This window comes from Dermatophagoides pteronyssinus, unplaced genomic scaffold (assembly GCF_027571235.1).
Source record: "Dermatophagoides pteronyssinus isolate colony J.1.1.1.1 unplaced genomic scaffold, Derpt_VIB-CSIC_2022.12 sq0014, whole genome shotgun sequence".
NCBI classification, from domain to species: domain Eukaryota; kingdom Metazoa; phylum Arthropoda; class Arachnida; order Sarcoptiformes; family Pyroglyphidae; genus Dermatophagoides; species Dermatophagoides pteronyssinus.
In genome coordinates, this window is record NW_027461538.1 from 147520 (window position 1) to 164824 (window position 17305).

Here is a 17305-nt window from a genome sequence, read left to right on the forward strand (position 1 = left end):
AGAGTGGATATTTTAACATTATCAACATGCTATTGTCGAAATATACTTGAAAGATGACAATGCCATCTAGTGAATTCTACTGTCATTGTTCATTTGGTCATTTTAAAAGGTAAAGGTTCAAGGTATTTGTTCAAAAAAATAACCAGATTTAATAATTGATCGATAAAACGCGAAATAAAGCAAAAAATAAAATTTTTATTATGAAAATCTAAATATCTATAGATATTTTTTTTATGATTATAAATTCTTTGAAAATAATTTTTTGTTTTTGTTTTTTTAAAAACATGAAATTATCACATAAAAACATATGGAAAAATCACAAAGATTGTTTTGATAAATTGAATAAGTGATAGTAGATTAGATAGATATGGTGGTGGAAAAAAATGAGATCTTGAGTAGAAATATTGTTTGTTTGTTTGTTTTTTTTGTTTGTTTGTTTGTTCATTATATTTGCAATCAATCAATAAAATATTTTTGTTCAGAAGTTTGTAGATAAATTTTTTTCGATACAAGTGGTGATGATGTTTTTTTCAAAATACTTCTCAATTGTCCTTCATTACTCATTGATGATAATGATTGTCTTGATTCTACTTCATGTATAGTGGCAGGTGATTGATTTGAAATAAAATTATTTGCCGTATGTATTTCACGTATTACACAGGAATTTGATCGTAAAATTATTTTATGTTCACGTTCAAATATTTTTTCCAATGATTCAGCAATTCGTTTAATCTGAATTCAGTGAAGAAGAAAAAAAATTCAATTTTAACAAAATTTTCAAATTCTATTTGAAAATGTTACAAACCTGTCCAAAATAACTTTCACATTCATTACTTAGTAGATTAAGATTATCCAATTCGGTTTTGATAACCGAAAGATTCCATAAAAGATTTTCAACAATTTTTTCATTTTTCTTATGTTTCGAATATTTGAGCAATACAGTTGGTGATGTAACATTGTTGAACGGTGTTGGTGATTGATCATTATTATTGGACAATAAACTTGATGATGATGTTTTTGTACTATGATTATTACCACGACATTTATCATCAATATCGAATGTTATTGTTTCTTGTTGTTGTTGATGTAATTCATTTGTTGATTGTGTTTTTGTTGTCAACGATGATGATGATGATGATGATGTTGAATCAAGAAAAAATCGAAGCATTTGATATGAATCATTTGAATTTGTTGTATTACCTTCAAATTGATAACTAACATTGGAAAATTTTTCAAATAAATCCGATAACTATAAATTAATAGAAGATAATAAAAGTAATTAAAATCTTGTTAAAATTATCATCGTTATTTACTTACAGATGATATATAATGTTTTGATTGATCAATAGCTTTGAATGATTCATTAAGACAACGATCCAATATTGTCATAGTACGATTTAAACGTGTAGTCAGTTCACCACATACCTGTACACATGGATACTGAATAAATAAAAACATTCGATTAGCATATATGGTAATGAAATTTTTGTTGTTGTTCCTTTATTTGTCACTTACACCTAATTCAGATGTTACAATTTTAAATCCAATTACCGTTGGACAAGTAGCAAGTCTTAGGGTAATTATTCGAAGACATTGTGCCATATTAGCACTTTCTGGTAATGAACATTCATCACATAATTCAAGATAAACTTTTTCAACATTTTTTCGTATTTGTGATGCTTCATTTACCATTGCGAATACCGTTTTCAATTGTTCATCTAAATGTTTTACACCCATTTGTTTAACATCATGATTATTTTTCTGTGACCAACTTTTTTTCCTTCGTAATCGTTGTTTTGATCCATATCTTCGTGTTAATGCAATTTTTACAAATAAACTTGTATTCGGTATAATTTCATTATTCATATTCAATAGTTTGATATGTTTATAACCAGATTCTAAACATGATACCGGTATTGTTAATTGTCCAATAAAATCATCATTAATATAATCATCATCTAATACTAAAAATCTAATCATTGTCAATTCAGGAAGACAAACATTAAATTCAAAACTTTCATCAAAAATAGGATTATGTCCATCATTCGATATGGTTGATGTACGATATTCAGCACAATCAATTGTAGTACCAAGACATTGTACAATAATATATGGATCAATTGAATTAGCTTTCATTGATGCTCCTTTAGGTCTTGGTAATTGTTGACCGCTTATAATTTTGATACGAATATTTAATGGATCAACAGCTTAAAATATGGTGAATGAATGAATGGTTAAAATTTTATTAATCGTCAAATAAAAATATAGAATACCTGATGTGATGGCATCTTTTCTTCGTAAATTAAATGTTGAATATTTTTCCCTTAAATATTTTGGTTTCAATACATAACCACAGCTACCATTTTGGCTAAACCAACCACGATATATATTCATAATTTGACCATTAGTCTAATATATTAAAAAGCCAATATTCCCAAAAGAAAAGAAAAAAACAGAAATTACATTTCATCAACAACAACAACAAAAAAGAAAAAACATTTTTATTGACTACATGCCTGATAATTCATTGATATAAGCTGTACACCACAATTCCAGAATTCAAATGGATCTAAATTACTTGAATCAATTCGACTTATATCGGGTGTTATTTGTGTCATAAAATGTTTATTACGTTGAGTTAATTCTTCAACATTTTGTTGAGCAATTTTAATGGCTAAAGATTCATTCAAATGAATCACTTCAAAAAAGATAGATAAAATAGAAAATTATTGACCATTTTCGAATGTGGAAGGAGGGGAGAGAGAGGTAAGCTTACAATTTGGATTATCAAAATTTGACCAATCATCAGTACGAATCATTGAAATTATTTCAGAAAGTTCTTGACAAATAGCAATACGTTTACGAAATTCAAAATTTCTAAAATTATTATTTTCTTCTTCTTCATCACTAACTTCTTCAATCGTTAGATTTTTATTGGAAATTTTTTTACCCTTATCAGTGAGAAAAAGTTAAAAAGTTTTCAATAAAAAAAAAAAGAAATTCCAATAAAACTGAAATCGAATAGAAAAACATACCGAAATGATTATTTTATGCATCAATTTTTCTGGAGTTATTTTGGACCAAATATTTGCTGAACAACATTGTTCACTAATATTATTCAAATGTTTTTCCGATGATGATGATATAAACGATGTATTTTGTTGCATTTCATTTGAATAATCATCCGATGAATTAGATGATAGAGACATGGTTTCCATTTTAAATTTTATCATTTCATTATCCATTGAAATTTCATTTGTTGTTGTTGTTGGTAATATAAATAAATAATCACCGAGAATTTTTCGAAATAAACGTGCCACTTCTTTCTGTACGTTTAACGAGCAATGATTTTCCAGATGAATAATCATTGGATAACTTTTTTTTGTTGTTGTACCATTTGAAAATGTAAAAATGAAAAAAATTTTCATTTAAAAAAATGGAATGCCAATAACAACAACAAAAATGATAATGGAATACATACGGTGAGCTTATGAAAGCCATTTCTTTTATGGTAGTCAGAACATCTATTAATGGAATTTTGCTTGTTAAAGTATTTCGATGAAAAACTAATGGACATTCTGGACCATCATGTACATCGATTTTAACACAACGGCATCCTATTATTATTATTATTTAGAATATGTATCCAGGTATTGAAAAAAAAATCATTTAACTTACCTGATGATAATGCTTTTGCGTATCCTTCACAACTAGATGGTCCTTTAACTTGATCTTCAATCAGATATCTACGATGAAAAAAAAATTTTTCATTATTAAAACGTTAATGGTTAGTTGGATGAAAACCGAATACCCACGTATTATATGATGATGAGATAAAATAATCGATAAATGGATGATTCATATTATGTGAAATTTGTTTAGGTGCTAAACCAAGTATATCACATGCTTCGGACATTAAAAATTGCGTAAAACCATCGATTAATAATTGTTTTTTATGGCGAGCTTGATCACTTGGTTCAAAACGTTCGATAAGATTTTGACAAAATTCTAATGATGTTCCTTGTATACTTTGTTCACCTTCTAAAAATAGCTGTAATTCTTCAACTGTCATATAATCTCGTCCACAATAACTATATCACGATGAAAATTATTAATGTTTTTTAGAGAGAGAAAAAGAGAGAAAAAATTGGAAAAAAACTGAAAATTAATAACCAAAGCAAAGCAAAGCAAACTTGAATGATTTATTATGAAATATGGGCCGGAATATTATTCAGTAATGATGATGATGATGATGATAGCGGATGGTAAAATGACAAATGTATAGTTTTACTTCTTTTTTTTTATGTTGCAACTGCAACATGATACTATCGACGACTATTATTATTATTATGATTTTCATTTTCATTTTCATTCATTTGGTTGTCCAAACTTTCATTTTTTTTATTTATTATCCTGGTTGACAAAAAGATTGCATTTTTTTCTACTTTTCATTTACTTTGCTTTACTTTTCATTTTTGGGTTGAAAACAGATTTTTTTTTGTTGAAAGTATGTACCTCATCATAAATTTGATCAAGTGTGTGTGGTCGGGAATGACCATGAAAGAAGAAGAAAAAAATCATTGAAACACTTACCGAACAAGAATAAAATAGATATCCGGTCTTGTTGCTGTTTGTGTAAATAGACTAATGAATGCATGTTTCGATATACAACCACGTTGTTCACCATTTTTTTTATTCATTTCAAATTCAACAATTTTCTGTTTTAAACTATCAATACAAAGACGTTCATTTAATTTTTTAAGTAATGCTATTGTTTCTAATTCATCAAGCATTCCTTTATGATCATAATCAGCTTCATCAAATACATCTAATAACCATTTTTCACGCATTTTTTCTCGTCCTTCCAACGAATCTGGAGCTATAATAAATTGAATGGAAAAAAAATTTTTCAAAAAAAACCATGAACAAATCATAAAATGTATAGAGAAAAATGATCGAAGAATTCATTAGGAAAAAAGCTTGCTTTTACTTTTTGCTTGAAGCAACATTGAAAAAATACACAAATACTTTTTGAAAATGTTTTTCATCGTAATGAAATTATCAAAATTAAAAATCGTTTGCAAAATAAACATTATTTTTTTCTATCAATGTGTATATACCAAATCCAAATGAATTTAATTGAAAAGTTTTTTTGGCCTGACAAAAATAATCAATTTACAATGGAAAAATATATATAAGCTTCTAATAGGTAAATTTAGATAAAAGTTTTTTTTTGTTGGTTTTGTTCAGGATCAGAGAAAATTTTACTACGACAGGTTACTTTCACTACATTATGGCAGGTATGCTTTCCAATCACTAATTTAGAAACAAATGAGTAAATTAACAATGGCAAACATCTTTTGGCCTAAGTTTAAAATAAACAAAAAAAAACTAAAATGGAAATTATGTGTTTTTTTTTGACTAAATTTACATTTGAAATTGAAGAAAAATAAAGAATTGTATTCAATTATATGTCTGCATCATGAATTTTTGTTTTGGATTCTTTGTTTCTTTCTTTTATACAAACTTTTGTTCCTTCAATTAGAAAAATATGAAAGTTTTCACAATACGATATTGGCATGGAATTAAGTTTTTTTTTCTCAAAAGTTTTGCAAAAATAAATGATTACATACATCTTATAAGGCCAATTAGAAAATTTAATCCAGTAACCCAAATATTTGCTTCAGTAGATGATAATGCAATCAAATCAATTGTTTCAAAATCATCACCATAAATGATTGAAAATGTACAATCTTCTTTATATGTTCCAGTTATTTCAGTATTTTTTAATACATCAGTATTTTTTCCACGACGTACTTCACGAATACTTTTGATTGGTACTGTTAAAAGAGAAAAAATGCATAACATTAACATTTTGTTTTCAATTAATAATAATGATCATTAGTCAATTTTTTTTTCTTTTTCTTTTTCCTTCCTTTTATTCAAACATACATTTTGCTTTGGATGTTTTTTTTGTCGATGGTGACCAACGTATAATACTTAAATCTTCATCCAATGAATAGAATCGTCTATATTGTCGCATACTAGCTTTGACTTTGATCAATGTTGTACCATTAATCATGTTTTGTAGACAATCAATTGCTAATTAGTATAAAAATAGATAAATGAAACAAGAAAATTTATATTTAAAAAAAAACCAGAAATAACCATAGTAATGAAACCGAATTAAACATACAATAATCCGATCATTCATTCATTAACAGATTTTTTCTTTGGACAAAAAAAAAACAGTACAGTAACGGAATTTTTTTTTTTTTTGCTTTTTTTTCCTGTATAACAAAACCTTTGCTAAGTACAAAATGAAAATATTGATTTGTATATGAATGTGAAAGTTTGTTTTTTCTCCTCTCTATTCTTGTACAATGATACTATCTCTAATGGAAACAAGAGAAACGAAAACAAACAAAATCCGATTACATTGATCGGACATTTGCTCGAAAACAATGAGTCCAGATTTTTATTTTTTTTCGATCCGAAATGCAATTTACCCAAAAACCAAACATAACATAGAAAAAAAAGAAGATCGAATAATAATCGAATTCTACAATGGGATTTGATCTTGATATTTTTTTTTTTTTTGATCAATATCATATATCCTGTTTACAATTATCTAAATGGTTACTAAAAGAATTAAATAATAAACAGAAGAAACCAAAGTGAATAGAAAATTTTGAACTAATATTCTGTGTTAATGGAAAGAACAAATTTTTTCTTTTCTTTTTTTTTTGCGTGATAATGTTCAAAGATTCATTGTGAATCAATAAATGTATGAAAAAAAATAAGAATTTTAAATGATAAAATTTCATTGTGAATGAATGAAAAAATGAAAAATAAATTAGCTTCTTTTTTCTAACTAAAATGAATTATTTAATAATATTCATATCACACATTCATATCTTTAAATGTCGAAGAAATATTTCCCATTGGATTCAATGTGTGTGTGTCTAAGATGATGATAAAATTTCTGCAAAAAAGAAATATTTCGATCAAAATTTTCTATCACTGTTTTTTTTTTGATTAGATTGAATACCGTGATGAGAAACATGCCTTACACATAAAAGAATTTTTTCTACATGAAAATGTTTATTCAATTTTCTGGAATTTATAATCGAAAAACTTTAAAAAGATATCATTTTATCATTTTTTCCCCTTACTCATGACAAAAAAAAAACTATCCACACAAAACATTGAAAAAACTTACCATTAGTAATTTTTTTATCCGATCCCGGTTGACCTGTTACTGAATGAAAACAAACACTTTTTTGTGGTGTTGTTTTTAAATTATTGCTATTTGAAGAATGTGATATTCTATCAATATCATTATTATTATCATTTTGTATTTCACAATCATTTTCAATGAATTCAATTGAATAATTGAAAATTTCTTTGTTTGAAATTTGATCATTATTTGATGATGATGATGATGATGATGAAGTGGGTGATGATTTATTCAATGATGATGGAGAATCAAGATGATGATGGTGAGAAGAAATAATTGATTTATTCATAATTTCGCAATTTGATTGTTGTTGTTGTTGTTGTTTATCATCATCAACATCGATGACATTTGATGGTGATACGATAGAATGATGATGATTATTCTTTGACAAATCATCATCATTCATGTTTTCATTGATTTTTATTGACATTTTCATTGTAATGACATTTTTTTTTTCATATGAACAAAATTATGATCATCATCATAATCATCATAATAAAACTTGGTTTACGTTGTTGTTGTTGTTATTGTTGTTTTTGTGGTTATCAGGCAAACAAACAAAAAAAAATTCATTATTCACACACAAACACAATGGAGCGAGAAAATTCAATATTCAACATATAAGATTATAGTGTGTGTGTGTGTGAATATAGGGCTGGTGAAAAGAAGAATAAAAACAAAACAAAAAAAAAGGAACCATATCATATAATTTATGTATGAAATATCATTTGGTGGTGGTGGTGGTGGTGGTGATGGTGGGTAATAATAATAATTTTAATCAATAATTTAATGAAATAGAAGAAACCCAGGTATTGAAATGAATGAATGAATGAATAAAAAAGCACATAGAACACAGAGAAGAAGAATTCTCAATCAACCAACATTAAGTGACAAAATTTTATAGCTGCTGTTTTTTTTATTATTATTATTTTGCTACCTGGGAAAAACAACAACATGCGACAGTCAAAAGAGATTAATAAATAAAATAAAAACACAAAAATGATAATGTTTTGGGTAGAAAAAAAACATGAAATAAATTCAGTTTGATTGAATTCAGTTGTGGAAATTTTAAAACATTGTTCATTTTTTTACGTGATTAATGATAATCATTATGTTTATGATTACCTGATGACCAAAAAACAACAACAAATGTAAAATTTTCATAATAATGATAATAAAATTCAAATAATATCTAGTTTTTTTTGTTCCAAATTCGTTTGAAATTGTCGTTGTTGTTTCAAATAACCAAATGATTGAAATACAATTCCCATGAAATAGGTGAATGAAAGGTGAATTTTTTTTTCAATTATTTTTTCCCTTTTTGAAATTTTAATCTTCTTTTTTTCTTCATTCAAATGAATAAAAAAAAACAAGTTTACAATCAATTGAAATGGCGCCAAAACTTTGATTGATTTGCTGAAAAATTTTCATTTATTTTAATTAAATAAACCAAATCAAAATGAGATTAATGATAACAAATTTTTTGCTGTTGCTGTCGATCCGACATCGAATCTAATTAAATAATGAAAAAGAGAGAGAGAAAGAGAATTGAAATAGAATCTGGAATCTAGAATCGGCCATATAAATGATGCAAACATACATTAACAGTGGGAAAAATAATGCAATGAACCAGAAGCAATGATAATCACATACATACATACACACAAACAAAACAAGCAAATAAACATATAAATCCAATAGATAACAGCAGATCACCAATGAACGAATGAATGAATGAATGAATGAATGAATGAAACTAACCACCATTCAGAATAACCAAATGAAAATGTCCATTTTTTTCTATTTTTTTGATTCAGACAAGACAATCTTGTTTTATAATGTCAAAAGATATAAGAATTTAGAATTCATGTCTAAAGAAAATTAGAAATACTGATGTTGTTGATGATGATGAGTGTGACAAAAAGAGAAGATCATAGATGTGAAGAATATTTGAGGAAGAAGTTGGATATAAATGAAAATGGATGATGCTGAACACATTCAATTTATATAGATTTTTTTTTATTTTGCTGGCCAAACTAAGAAAAAGAAAGATCTAACGAAAATCTGCAAGAGAGTATGTCTATGAAATGAATGAATGAATGAATGAAAAAAACTAAAATCAAGAAAAAAAAATATCCAAAAAGGTTCCAAAGACTATGTTGAGAAGGAAAGAAATTTATGTATCGGTATGTATGTATTATACGGGAATGGTAAATGGAGCATGAGCATCATTATACAAACCAATTCTAGCATTTTGTAGCAGTATCCTTTAGGTTCCAGATAATATTTTTATTGTTGTTATTGGTGAAATTGGTGAAATACTTCTACATCCTCTCTACATACATGCATATATGATAGTTTGTCGTCTACAGAAGAAATAATAAACTCTATATATATTTTTTTTTCATTGAAAAAAATGAAAAGAAAAGATTTTTTCTATTAAAAAAAAAACAATCTTTTTGTTTTGTATTGAAATGAAATCAGAATGTGGAAGAAAAAAAAAACAGTGTTTGCAAATAAAAAACTGCTGTTGTTTTGTAATTTCAATTTGAAATTATGGAAAAAAAATTATATGATAAATGATTCTTTGGAACCCCAGCAAAAAAAGAATTTGAAAAATATGTAATTCTTTTTCTTCAGAATTTTTTCTTATTCACAATAGTCTTGGGTGTTTATATTACCAAAAAAAAACTGATCCGATTATCATTTTCTTTGTCCTTCATAATAATTGTTGGGGTTTTTTTTCAAAATCCGAATTACAAAATTCAAAATAATTTGTTAGTTTCGTTTACATTTATAATTTGTAAATTTTTTTTATTCATTCATCATTATAATAACACAAATGTCAACAAGTTTTTTGTTTTTGCTTTTTCCCCTCACAGCCTTAGATATGAAACAAACAAAACAAAGAAAAGAGTCGTTGATAACTAACAGAATCTATTATTACATAACTCAAAAATCATTATTTTTAAAAACGTAGAAGAAAAAAAAAGTTTTGAATTAATATTTAAATGATAAAACAAAACATGTAAATGTAATATAGGGGTATACTAAAAAGAAGAAGAAAAAAACGATGAATAGCAATCATTCATGCATCGTTGGCCAGACCAAATTACCAAATTAACCAACGAACGCTGAAAAAAAAATCCAAAAAATCAGAATTTTACCAAGAATGAACAAAACAAACAAACGAACAAATTCGTTGACAATGATGATGATGATGATGATGATGTTTGTTATGATTATTTATTTGTGTATGCAAAACATGACATATCACACATACAGACCAACAAAACTATTTAATATGCAACAAACAAACAAACAAGCGAAAAAAAGATAGATAAAGATAGATAAATAAATCAATGTAAAAACTATCATTGAAATATAATGATAATAACACCATACAACAACAACAACATTAGTAATAATGATGTCGATATTAATAAAAATAAGAATAAATGAGGGCAAAAAAAAAATAAACCAAAGATGACGATGATGATGATTGTATATTTTTAGCATCCATTCATAATTCTGTGTATATGTTCGAATGAAACACAGAAACAATGTTCAATCTTTTTTTCTGTTTCTGATGTAATGTGTGTGTGTGTGTGTGTGTATAAGCGAAAGCGCTTTTTCATATTCACATTCTCGAAATAATGATGATGATGATGATGATTTCAGTGAATATTTTGCTTCTGTATTTTTATTAGATCAGAAAAAGAAAAGAAACGAAGAAAGTAAGGAAAACGAAACGAAGAAAATAACGTTGTTGTTTATTTGAACTTTCTCTATATTTATTATTATGCGAATGAATTTTTCAAGAATATATTTCTCAATCACTTTATTCCATTCACACATATACATTCATTATCCATATTTCTTTTTTTCAACAACAACAACAATAATAATAATGAAGAAAAGCTTGACATTCAACGTTTGTTACTGTTGGAGATGCTGTCGGTATTGGTGTGATGATAATGACGATATTTCCAACGAACGGTATTGAAGTTTTTAATGAAGAATAAATAAAAATAAAAAAAGAAAATTCGGAAAACATCAAACATCAAACAAACAAACAAACACAGACACAAAGACAAAGTCAAAGTAGCGAAAATTCTTTCATATATTTTTATAATACGCAATCAAAACAGTGATAAAAAAAAGAAGAAGAAAATGATTGATTTTTTTTCCAATTCTGATTCATTCAATTAACCTAAATGAAGATTATTAATGTGTTTTTTTTTCAATTATCGTTATTTTGATTAAATCGATTATTATTGAAGAATTTTATGGAAGTTTTTGTCGTTGTGTTTTCATGATGAAAATATAATTATGTAATGGTTTTTGTTGTTGTTGTTGCTGTTGTAAATCCCCAAAATAACACTACACAAACACAATAATAATAAAAAGTTGTTAATATAAATTCTTGATTTAAAAATTGTTTCACAGTTGTTTTTTTGTATTGATTGATTTTGATTTGAAAAAATAAATAAAGATTCTTTGAAAATAATCGATTGATTTGAGCTAAATGAATTGAATGATAATTTCAAACAAAATGAATTTACAAAATAATGATGACGACCACCACCAACAGCAGCAAGAACAATGTCAAAATGATGTTCAACAACCGAATAATGATAATGACAAAATTTCAATAACAACGATAACAACAACAACAACCACAACAGGCATAACAACGACAACAAATTCAGGTTTGTTTTCATTATCATAAAATATTATTTTAATGATAATTATTATTGCTTGTTTATATATTTTTTCCAAATAAATCTCTCTAATAACTCTAATAATAATAATAATAATAACATTATCATTATTTGAAATCGATAAATTTGATTCATAAATAGAATATCGATCGTTGTTTGAAAAAAGTGTGAAAAGAGTGTTTTTCCCTTTCGTTTGTTGTTGTTGAAATGTTCGAATGATTATTGATTAATCATGAACAAATCATGTATTGAATGATGACATTACTTTTTCTCTCTCTCTCATTCTAATTCTATTTTCCAAAAACTTTTTTCTATTTATTTTTCCAAATGAATTACAATGGATTCAAAATGTCAACATTGAATAGAAAACTATGATGATGAATCTATGATGAATACAAATCATCATTCACAACAACAACAACAACAACAAGAAAAAAGATTCGTGCTGTCGCCATCCGTTTCATCGATTTCAAATGAACAAATCGATAATGAAAATAATAACAAAATTCAATCATCATCATCAACAGCATTAGTCATACGAAATAATAATGATCAGAATGAAACCGTTTCTATAACCGATTTGAATGACATCGATGATATTCAACAAAATGAACAACAACAGCAGAAAATTGAATTTTGTTTTCCTAATGAAAATCACCTTGTTTATGATCGATTTGAAAAAATCGATGACATTCATCCACAATCATTGCAGTTAACAACAAAAAAACTGTCAAAAAAAGAGGAAAAGAAAAGATTAAAACGTCTTGAAAGACGACAACAACAACGGCGACGAACATATTGGAATTATATACCGATAGATATTTTAGAAGAAATTTTTAAATTATTATCGATCAAAGAAAGACATTTAGCATCACAAGTATGTCCACATTGGTATGAATGTTTTTATTCACCAACAATATGGACAATATTGATTATAACAGATAAATCATTTACTAAACGTAAATTCAATTATTATTTAGGATATCAACGTATGATTGATCCATTTAAAACACAAGTAAGAGAAAATTATGTGATTATGGTTATGATTCTAACCACACAAATGATTTTTTTCCAACTAAAATTTTTTTTGTTTGTGCAGACATTTCTATGGAAATTCGGTACAAACATACGTCGTTTAATTATTAAACCGATGAGTAATTTTTTCAATTTATATGAATTTATGAAAATATTATCACAATTTGCTGAACATTATCAACCGAATCGTTTACGTCATCTAAATAGTTTAGATTTTACATTTGGTTGTCGTTCAACAAATCTATCAATTAATGATGGATTTGATCAAAATCATCGTCGTTTATCAACCGGGGATATACCAAATGATGATATTGAAGTTATTGGTACTGGTGGAAAATTATTAGAAGCATTAAAAGAATTAATGTATTATCTCATTGGTTAGTTTTGAATATATTTTTTTTTCAATTTAAAATTTCAAAAAAAACTTTTCGTTATTTTTTTCTATTCAAAATGAAACATTCAGGATTAAAACATTTAGCATTACGAGATTTATTATTAAATCCAGATGAAGCACGTTATCTATTGGATAATGTAACACAAAATTGTTTTGAACAATTACGTACATTAACATTAATCAATTGTTGTAAAAATTCATTTACATTTTTACATGTTGGTATATTTATTAATCTGGAAATTTTGGTTATTTCATGTCAAGTATGTTAATTATTTATTTACCCATGAAACAAAAAAAAACAAAAACAAAATGAAAGCAAACAAACGCATTTTTTCCATATTTTTTCGCTAATCGATTGATTGATTTATTTTTCGTTGAATTATTAAACAGAAAATCCTAATGTGTAGGTGTGTGTGTTTGATTTGCTTGCTTGTTTGCTTGCTATAATCAGTAGGCCTAAAGGAAAATCTCAATTTTTTTACTTTGCTTTTATGATAATTAATAATGAAAGAATCAGTAAAAAATCAATTTTTTATCATTATTATAATAATAAAATTTGTAATTTTTTTTGTGTTTTTTGTTTTTCTATACCCAAAAAAAGCATTTGGATGATGATGTTCTTATGCTATTAGCAATGAATCAATCATTAAATCATTTATATATTGTACAAACTGAACTGACACGATCACAAGGTCCATTATCATTTGGTTTATGGAAAAAATTTTCAAAAATTAATCAACATATTCAAATACATTTGGTAATGGTAAATCGAACAACAAGCCGTCGTGGTCAGAATCCATTAGCATATGTGTGTATAAATACCATGTTCATTGATTTTCATATAAATCATTTTTTTTTGTTTTGACATATTTTTTCAGGAATTATCATTACAACCAACTCGTGTTACATCGATTATATATGATGCACCGATTATTAGACCTAGCTGTGCACGATTAATAGATATTGGACAATTATATGGCCAAAGTTTAGAATGTTTAGCATTTTATCATATACCAAAATATCCAATACATCGATCATATATGGATCGTGTTGATACATTTCTAGTTAAGTTTTTTTTTCAACAGTTAAAGTGATTTTTTTTTTTGATTTTGAGTATTCAGCCTCCCTCCAAAAAAAAATAACTAATCTTTTCAATTTTTTCCCCACAGATTTATATCAGTCAACAATGTTCAAGATTACGAACTATAATCATAAATGATCTAATATCAACAGCAACATTATTATTAATTGTAACATATGCAAGAAATATAACTAAACTTTATGTACGACGAAATGCTATACGTAAACGTTTTGATTGTTTAATCAATCCATCATGGCGTGAATCATTTATACAATGGTTAAGGAAAACATCACGTTCATATGAACAAACATTTATGGAAATTTCACGAATGTTAGGATATAAATGGATACCATTATCGGATGATCAATTCAAACGATTACGTCCTGATGTTTGTCTTTGATCGATCAATTGAACATTTTGTTCATAGAGAAAAATTCTTTTTCCATTCTCTTTCTCAGAAAAAAAAACTTATAATGTGATACTGTAAAAATTATTATCATTCAAAACTAATAATTTTCGATTCTTGAATGAATAACAAAATCAATCATCAAATATGGAGAATACAAAACGAAAAGAAGTTTTTTGACACTTTTCTTTCTTTTTTTTTTTTGATATCAGCGGGGGAAAAAAAGTTGACATTATAACGAAAGAACGGAATGAACAAAACTTACATTCTTCCAATTTCATCGGAAACAAACAGAAACAGAAAGCAAAACTTTAATCTTGTAAATATTAAGTGAAATACAAAATGATGAATTTTCTTCTTTTCTTATTGTCTTTTATGAAGTCAAGATTATTATTTTAGATGTTGATGTTGATGACGACACAAAAAACAAACCAACTGCTACTGATGATTTTCCAAAGAAATAAATTTTCTTTTAAGGATTATTAAAATAGCAATAATGAAATGCAAGTGTTGATGGATGGATGGATGTGTCGTTATCGATCTCCAAACAATCCATTGACATCACAATTGATGGAAAGCCAAATCAATGTGTGTGTGATATCACCACAATGTATGCAATCGACTGTAAGAAGAGCGAAAAACGATAATCAGCTTTTTTTTCTGCACAGCCATATTTATAACACCTCGCGATTTAACTCGTAAGAGAAATCAAAGTAATGATAATAAATAAATTTTAAATTGAATTTCAACAACAACAAAAAAAACAAATTTTTTATTAATCATTACACAATGGAAAAATTGAAAAATCGGTAACGCACGATTCATAAATAAATATCACATAATTTATATAGGAAAATTTTTTTAGCATAAAATGATGCAAATATAACCGTTGACTGAGAATTATCGGATGCAATTCCATAAACAAGATGATTTTCATTTAATAAATCTTCATTTTCAAATAAAAATTTATTTAGTTTATAATTTAGAATATTAGAATTATGATTATGTTGAATTTTTTGTTTAAAATTATCCAATTCATTTGAAATTTCTAATTTAAGCCAATAAGCACCTGAATACATTGCCGATATGAGAATATTATCATTGTTTACACGAATTCTCCATATTCCACTACCTTCAATATGTATTTTTTGTTGCAGACAACAACGAAGAATTTTTACATCCGAATTATGGTTAAATTCCAAATCAATACTATAAATGCGTAAATTTTCATCATATGATCCAACCAATAAGATAATGGAAACAATTTTCGTATCGATTTGAATCATACGAAATAATTCGATCGATGTTACACCATATGATGAATCACAATTTCTAAATAATTCGGTTAAATTCTGCGGGCTAAAAGATAACAAAACGAAAAAAAATTAATTAATTTAAAAATTATTGAATTAAAAAAACAAACATACTTGCAAGCAAATATTCTCCATGTAGAATCTTCACAACCAACAAAAATTAAATTTTTTTCAATTTGAAATTCATTAATTTTGAAACGGATTATTTTCGAATACCAAATTGATGATGAATCTTTTGTGACAATGGAATGTATTGATTGTTGTTCCACTAGATCTTCAATCGAATCTGTTATCGAAAATTGATAACAGAAAAGTTTACCATCCGAACTTCCTATCGCCAATGTTAGAAAATTATCCACAAACGAATCATCAATTGTGGTTAACATTTTTGTGCCGGTTATGATTTGTCGAATTTGTTCAATTTGTTTACCATTTTTCAATTTATAAATAGCAAACATTCCATTTGAATGTGCAGCAATAATTAATTCATTGTCATTGTCATTTGTATAATGATATTCGGATATTTTCAAATCGAAAACACCACCCGATTGACAGCAATGTTTGGTAATGAATTTATTTTCCGCATCGAAAATATTTATACTGCCTATTCGATTATTTAAAAATGTTAATTGTTCTTCGGTATATTCATCACAAATTTCGGTTCCATTTTCAATCAATTGATATGTTCCAATTATAAAAGTATTACATTTTTTTGAATAATCAATAATACATGGATTTAGATCGATTGTAGATGTATTGTAGAATTTAAAATTCTTAGCCATTTCAATTCAACAACAACAACAACAAAAAGAATACCAAAAAATTCCGAATTCCAAAAATTCCAAGCAAAACCTGAACACCTGCATGATTCATTTACCATTCATATAGAACGTTCGTAAAAAAGTTTTTCGAACAATATGGCTTTTTTTTATTTCCAGAAACAAAAATTTCACTTTCAATGAATGAATTTTATTCTGATTCAAACGATTAAAACTTGTGTCCTAGATATAATTCATCAAACAACAACAATTTTTTTCAAATGAATAACATAGAATGGTCAAAAGAAGAAGAAACAAAAAAAAATGAATAATGCATCCGTTATGGTCGGTTGA

At 26.3% G+C, this 17305-nt stretch overlaps 3 protein-coding genes across 4 annotated transcripts; 1 reads left to right on the forward strand and 2 right to left on the reverse strand.

Annotated features, from left to right (window-relative positions):
- Positions 1-453: 453 nt before the first annotated feature.
- On the reverse strand, positions 454-8266 carry LOC113788806 (inactive phospholipase C-like protein 1). Its single transcript, XM_075822010.1, has 15 exons — positions 7223-8266; positions 5953-6102; positions 5634-5840; positions 4594-4879; positions 3816-4091; positions 3679-3746; positions 3482-3617; positions 3036-3375; positions 2777-2951; positions 2517-2698; positions 2274-2409; positions 1516-2207; positions 1318-1440; positions 806-1249; positions 454-732 (listed from the first exon to the last, which is right to left on the reverse strand). Exons 1-15 carry the CDS (start codon positions 7674-7676, stop codon positions 457-459), a joined length of 3945 nt encoding a protein of 1314 aa, XP_075678125.1. The 5' UTR covers positions 7677-8266; the 3' UTR covers positions 454-456.
- A 2680-nt stretch (positions 8267-10946) lies between these two features.
- On the forward strand, positions 10947-15623 carry LOC113788802 (uncharacterized). 2 transcript variants are annotated; one of them, XM_027338259.2, is made up of 7 exons: positions 10947-11952; positions 12330-12979; positions 13064-13376; positions 13463-13653; positions 13995-14201; positions 14272-14457; positions 14563-15623. In XM_027338259.2, the coding sequence occupies exons 1-7, from the start codon at positions 11778-11780 to the stop codon at positions 14872-14874; spliced, it is 2034 nt and encodes a 677-aa protein (XP_027194060.1). In that variant the 5' UTR covers positions 10947-11777; the 3' UTR covers positions 14875-15623. The 2 variants fall into 2 exon arrangements, with proteins under 2 accessions (XP_027194060.1, XP_075678126.1); XM_075822011.1 differs by lacking the exon at positions 10947-11952 and having other exon boundaries at positions 12837-12855; positions 12945-12979.
- A 14-nt stretch (positions 15624-15637) lies between these two features.
- On the reverse strand, positions 15638-17074 carry LOC113788803 (uncharacterized). The gene is made up of 2 exons (XM_027338260.2): positions 16308-17074; positions 15638-16239 (listed from the first exon to the last, which is right to left on the reverse strand). Exons 1-2 carry the CDS (start codon positions 16973-16975, stop codon positions 15702-15704), a joined length of 1206 nt encoding a protein of 401 aa, XP_027194061.1. The 5' UTR covers positions 16976-17074; the 3' UTR covers positions 15638-15701.
- Positions 17075-17305: the final 231 nt, after the last annotated feature.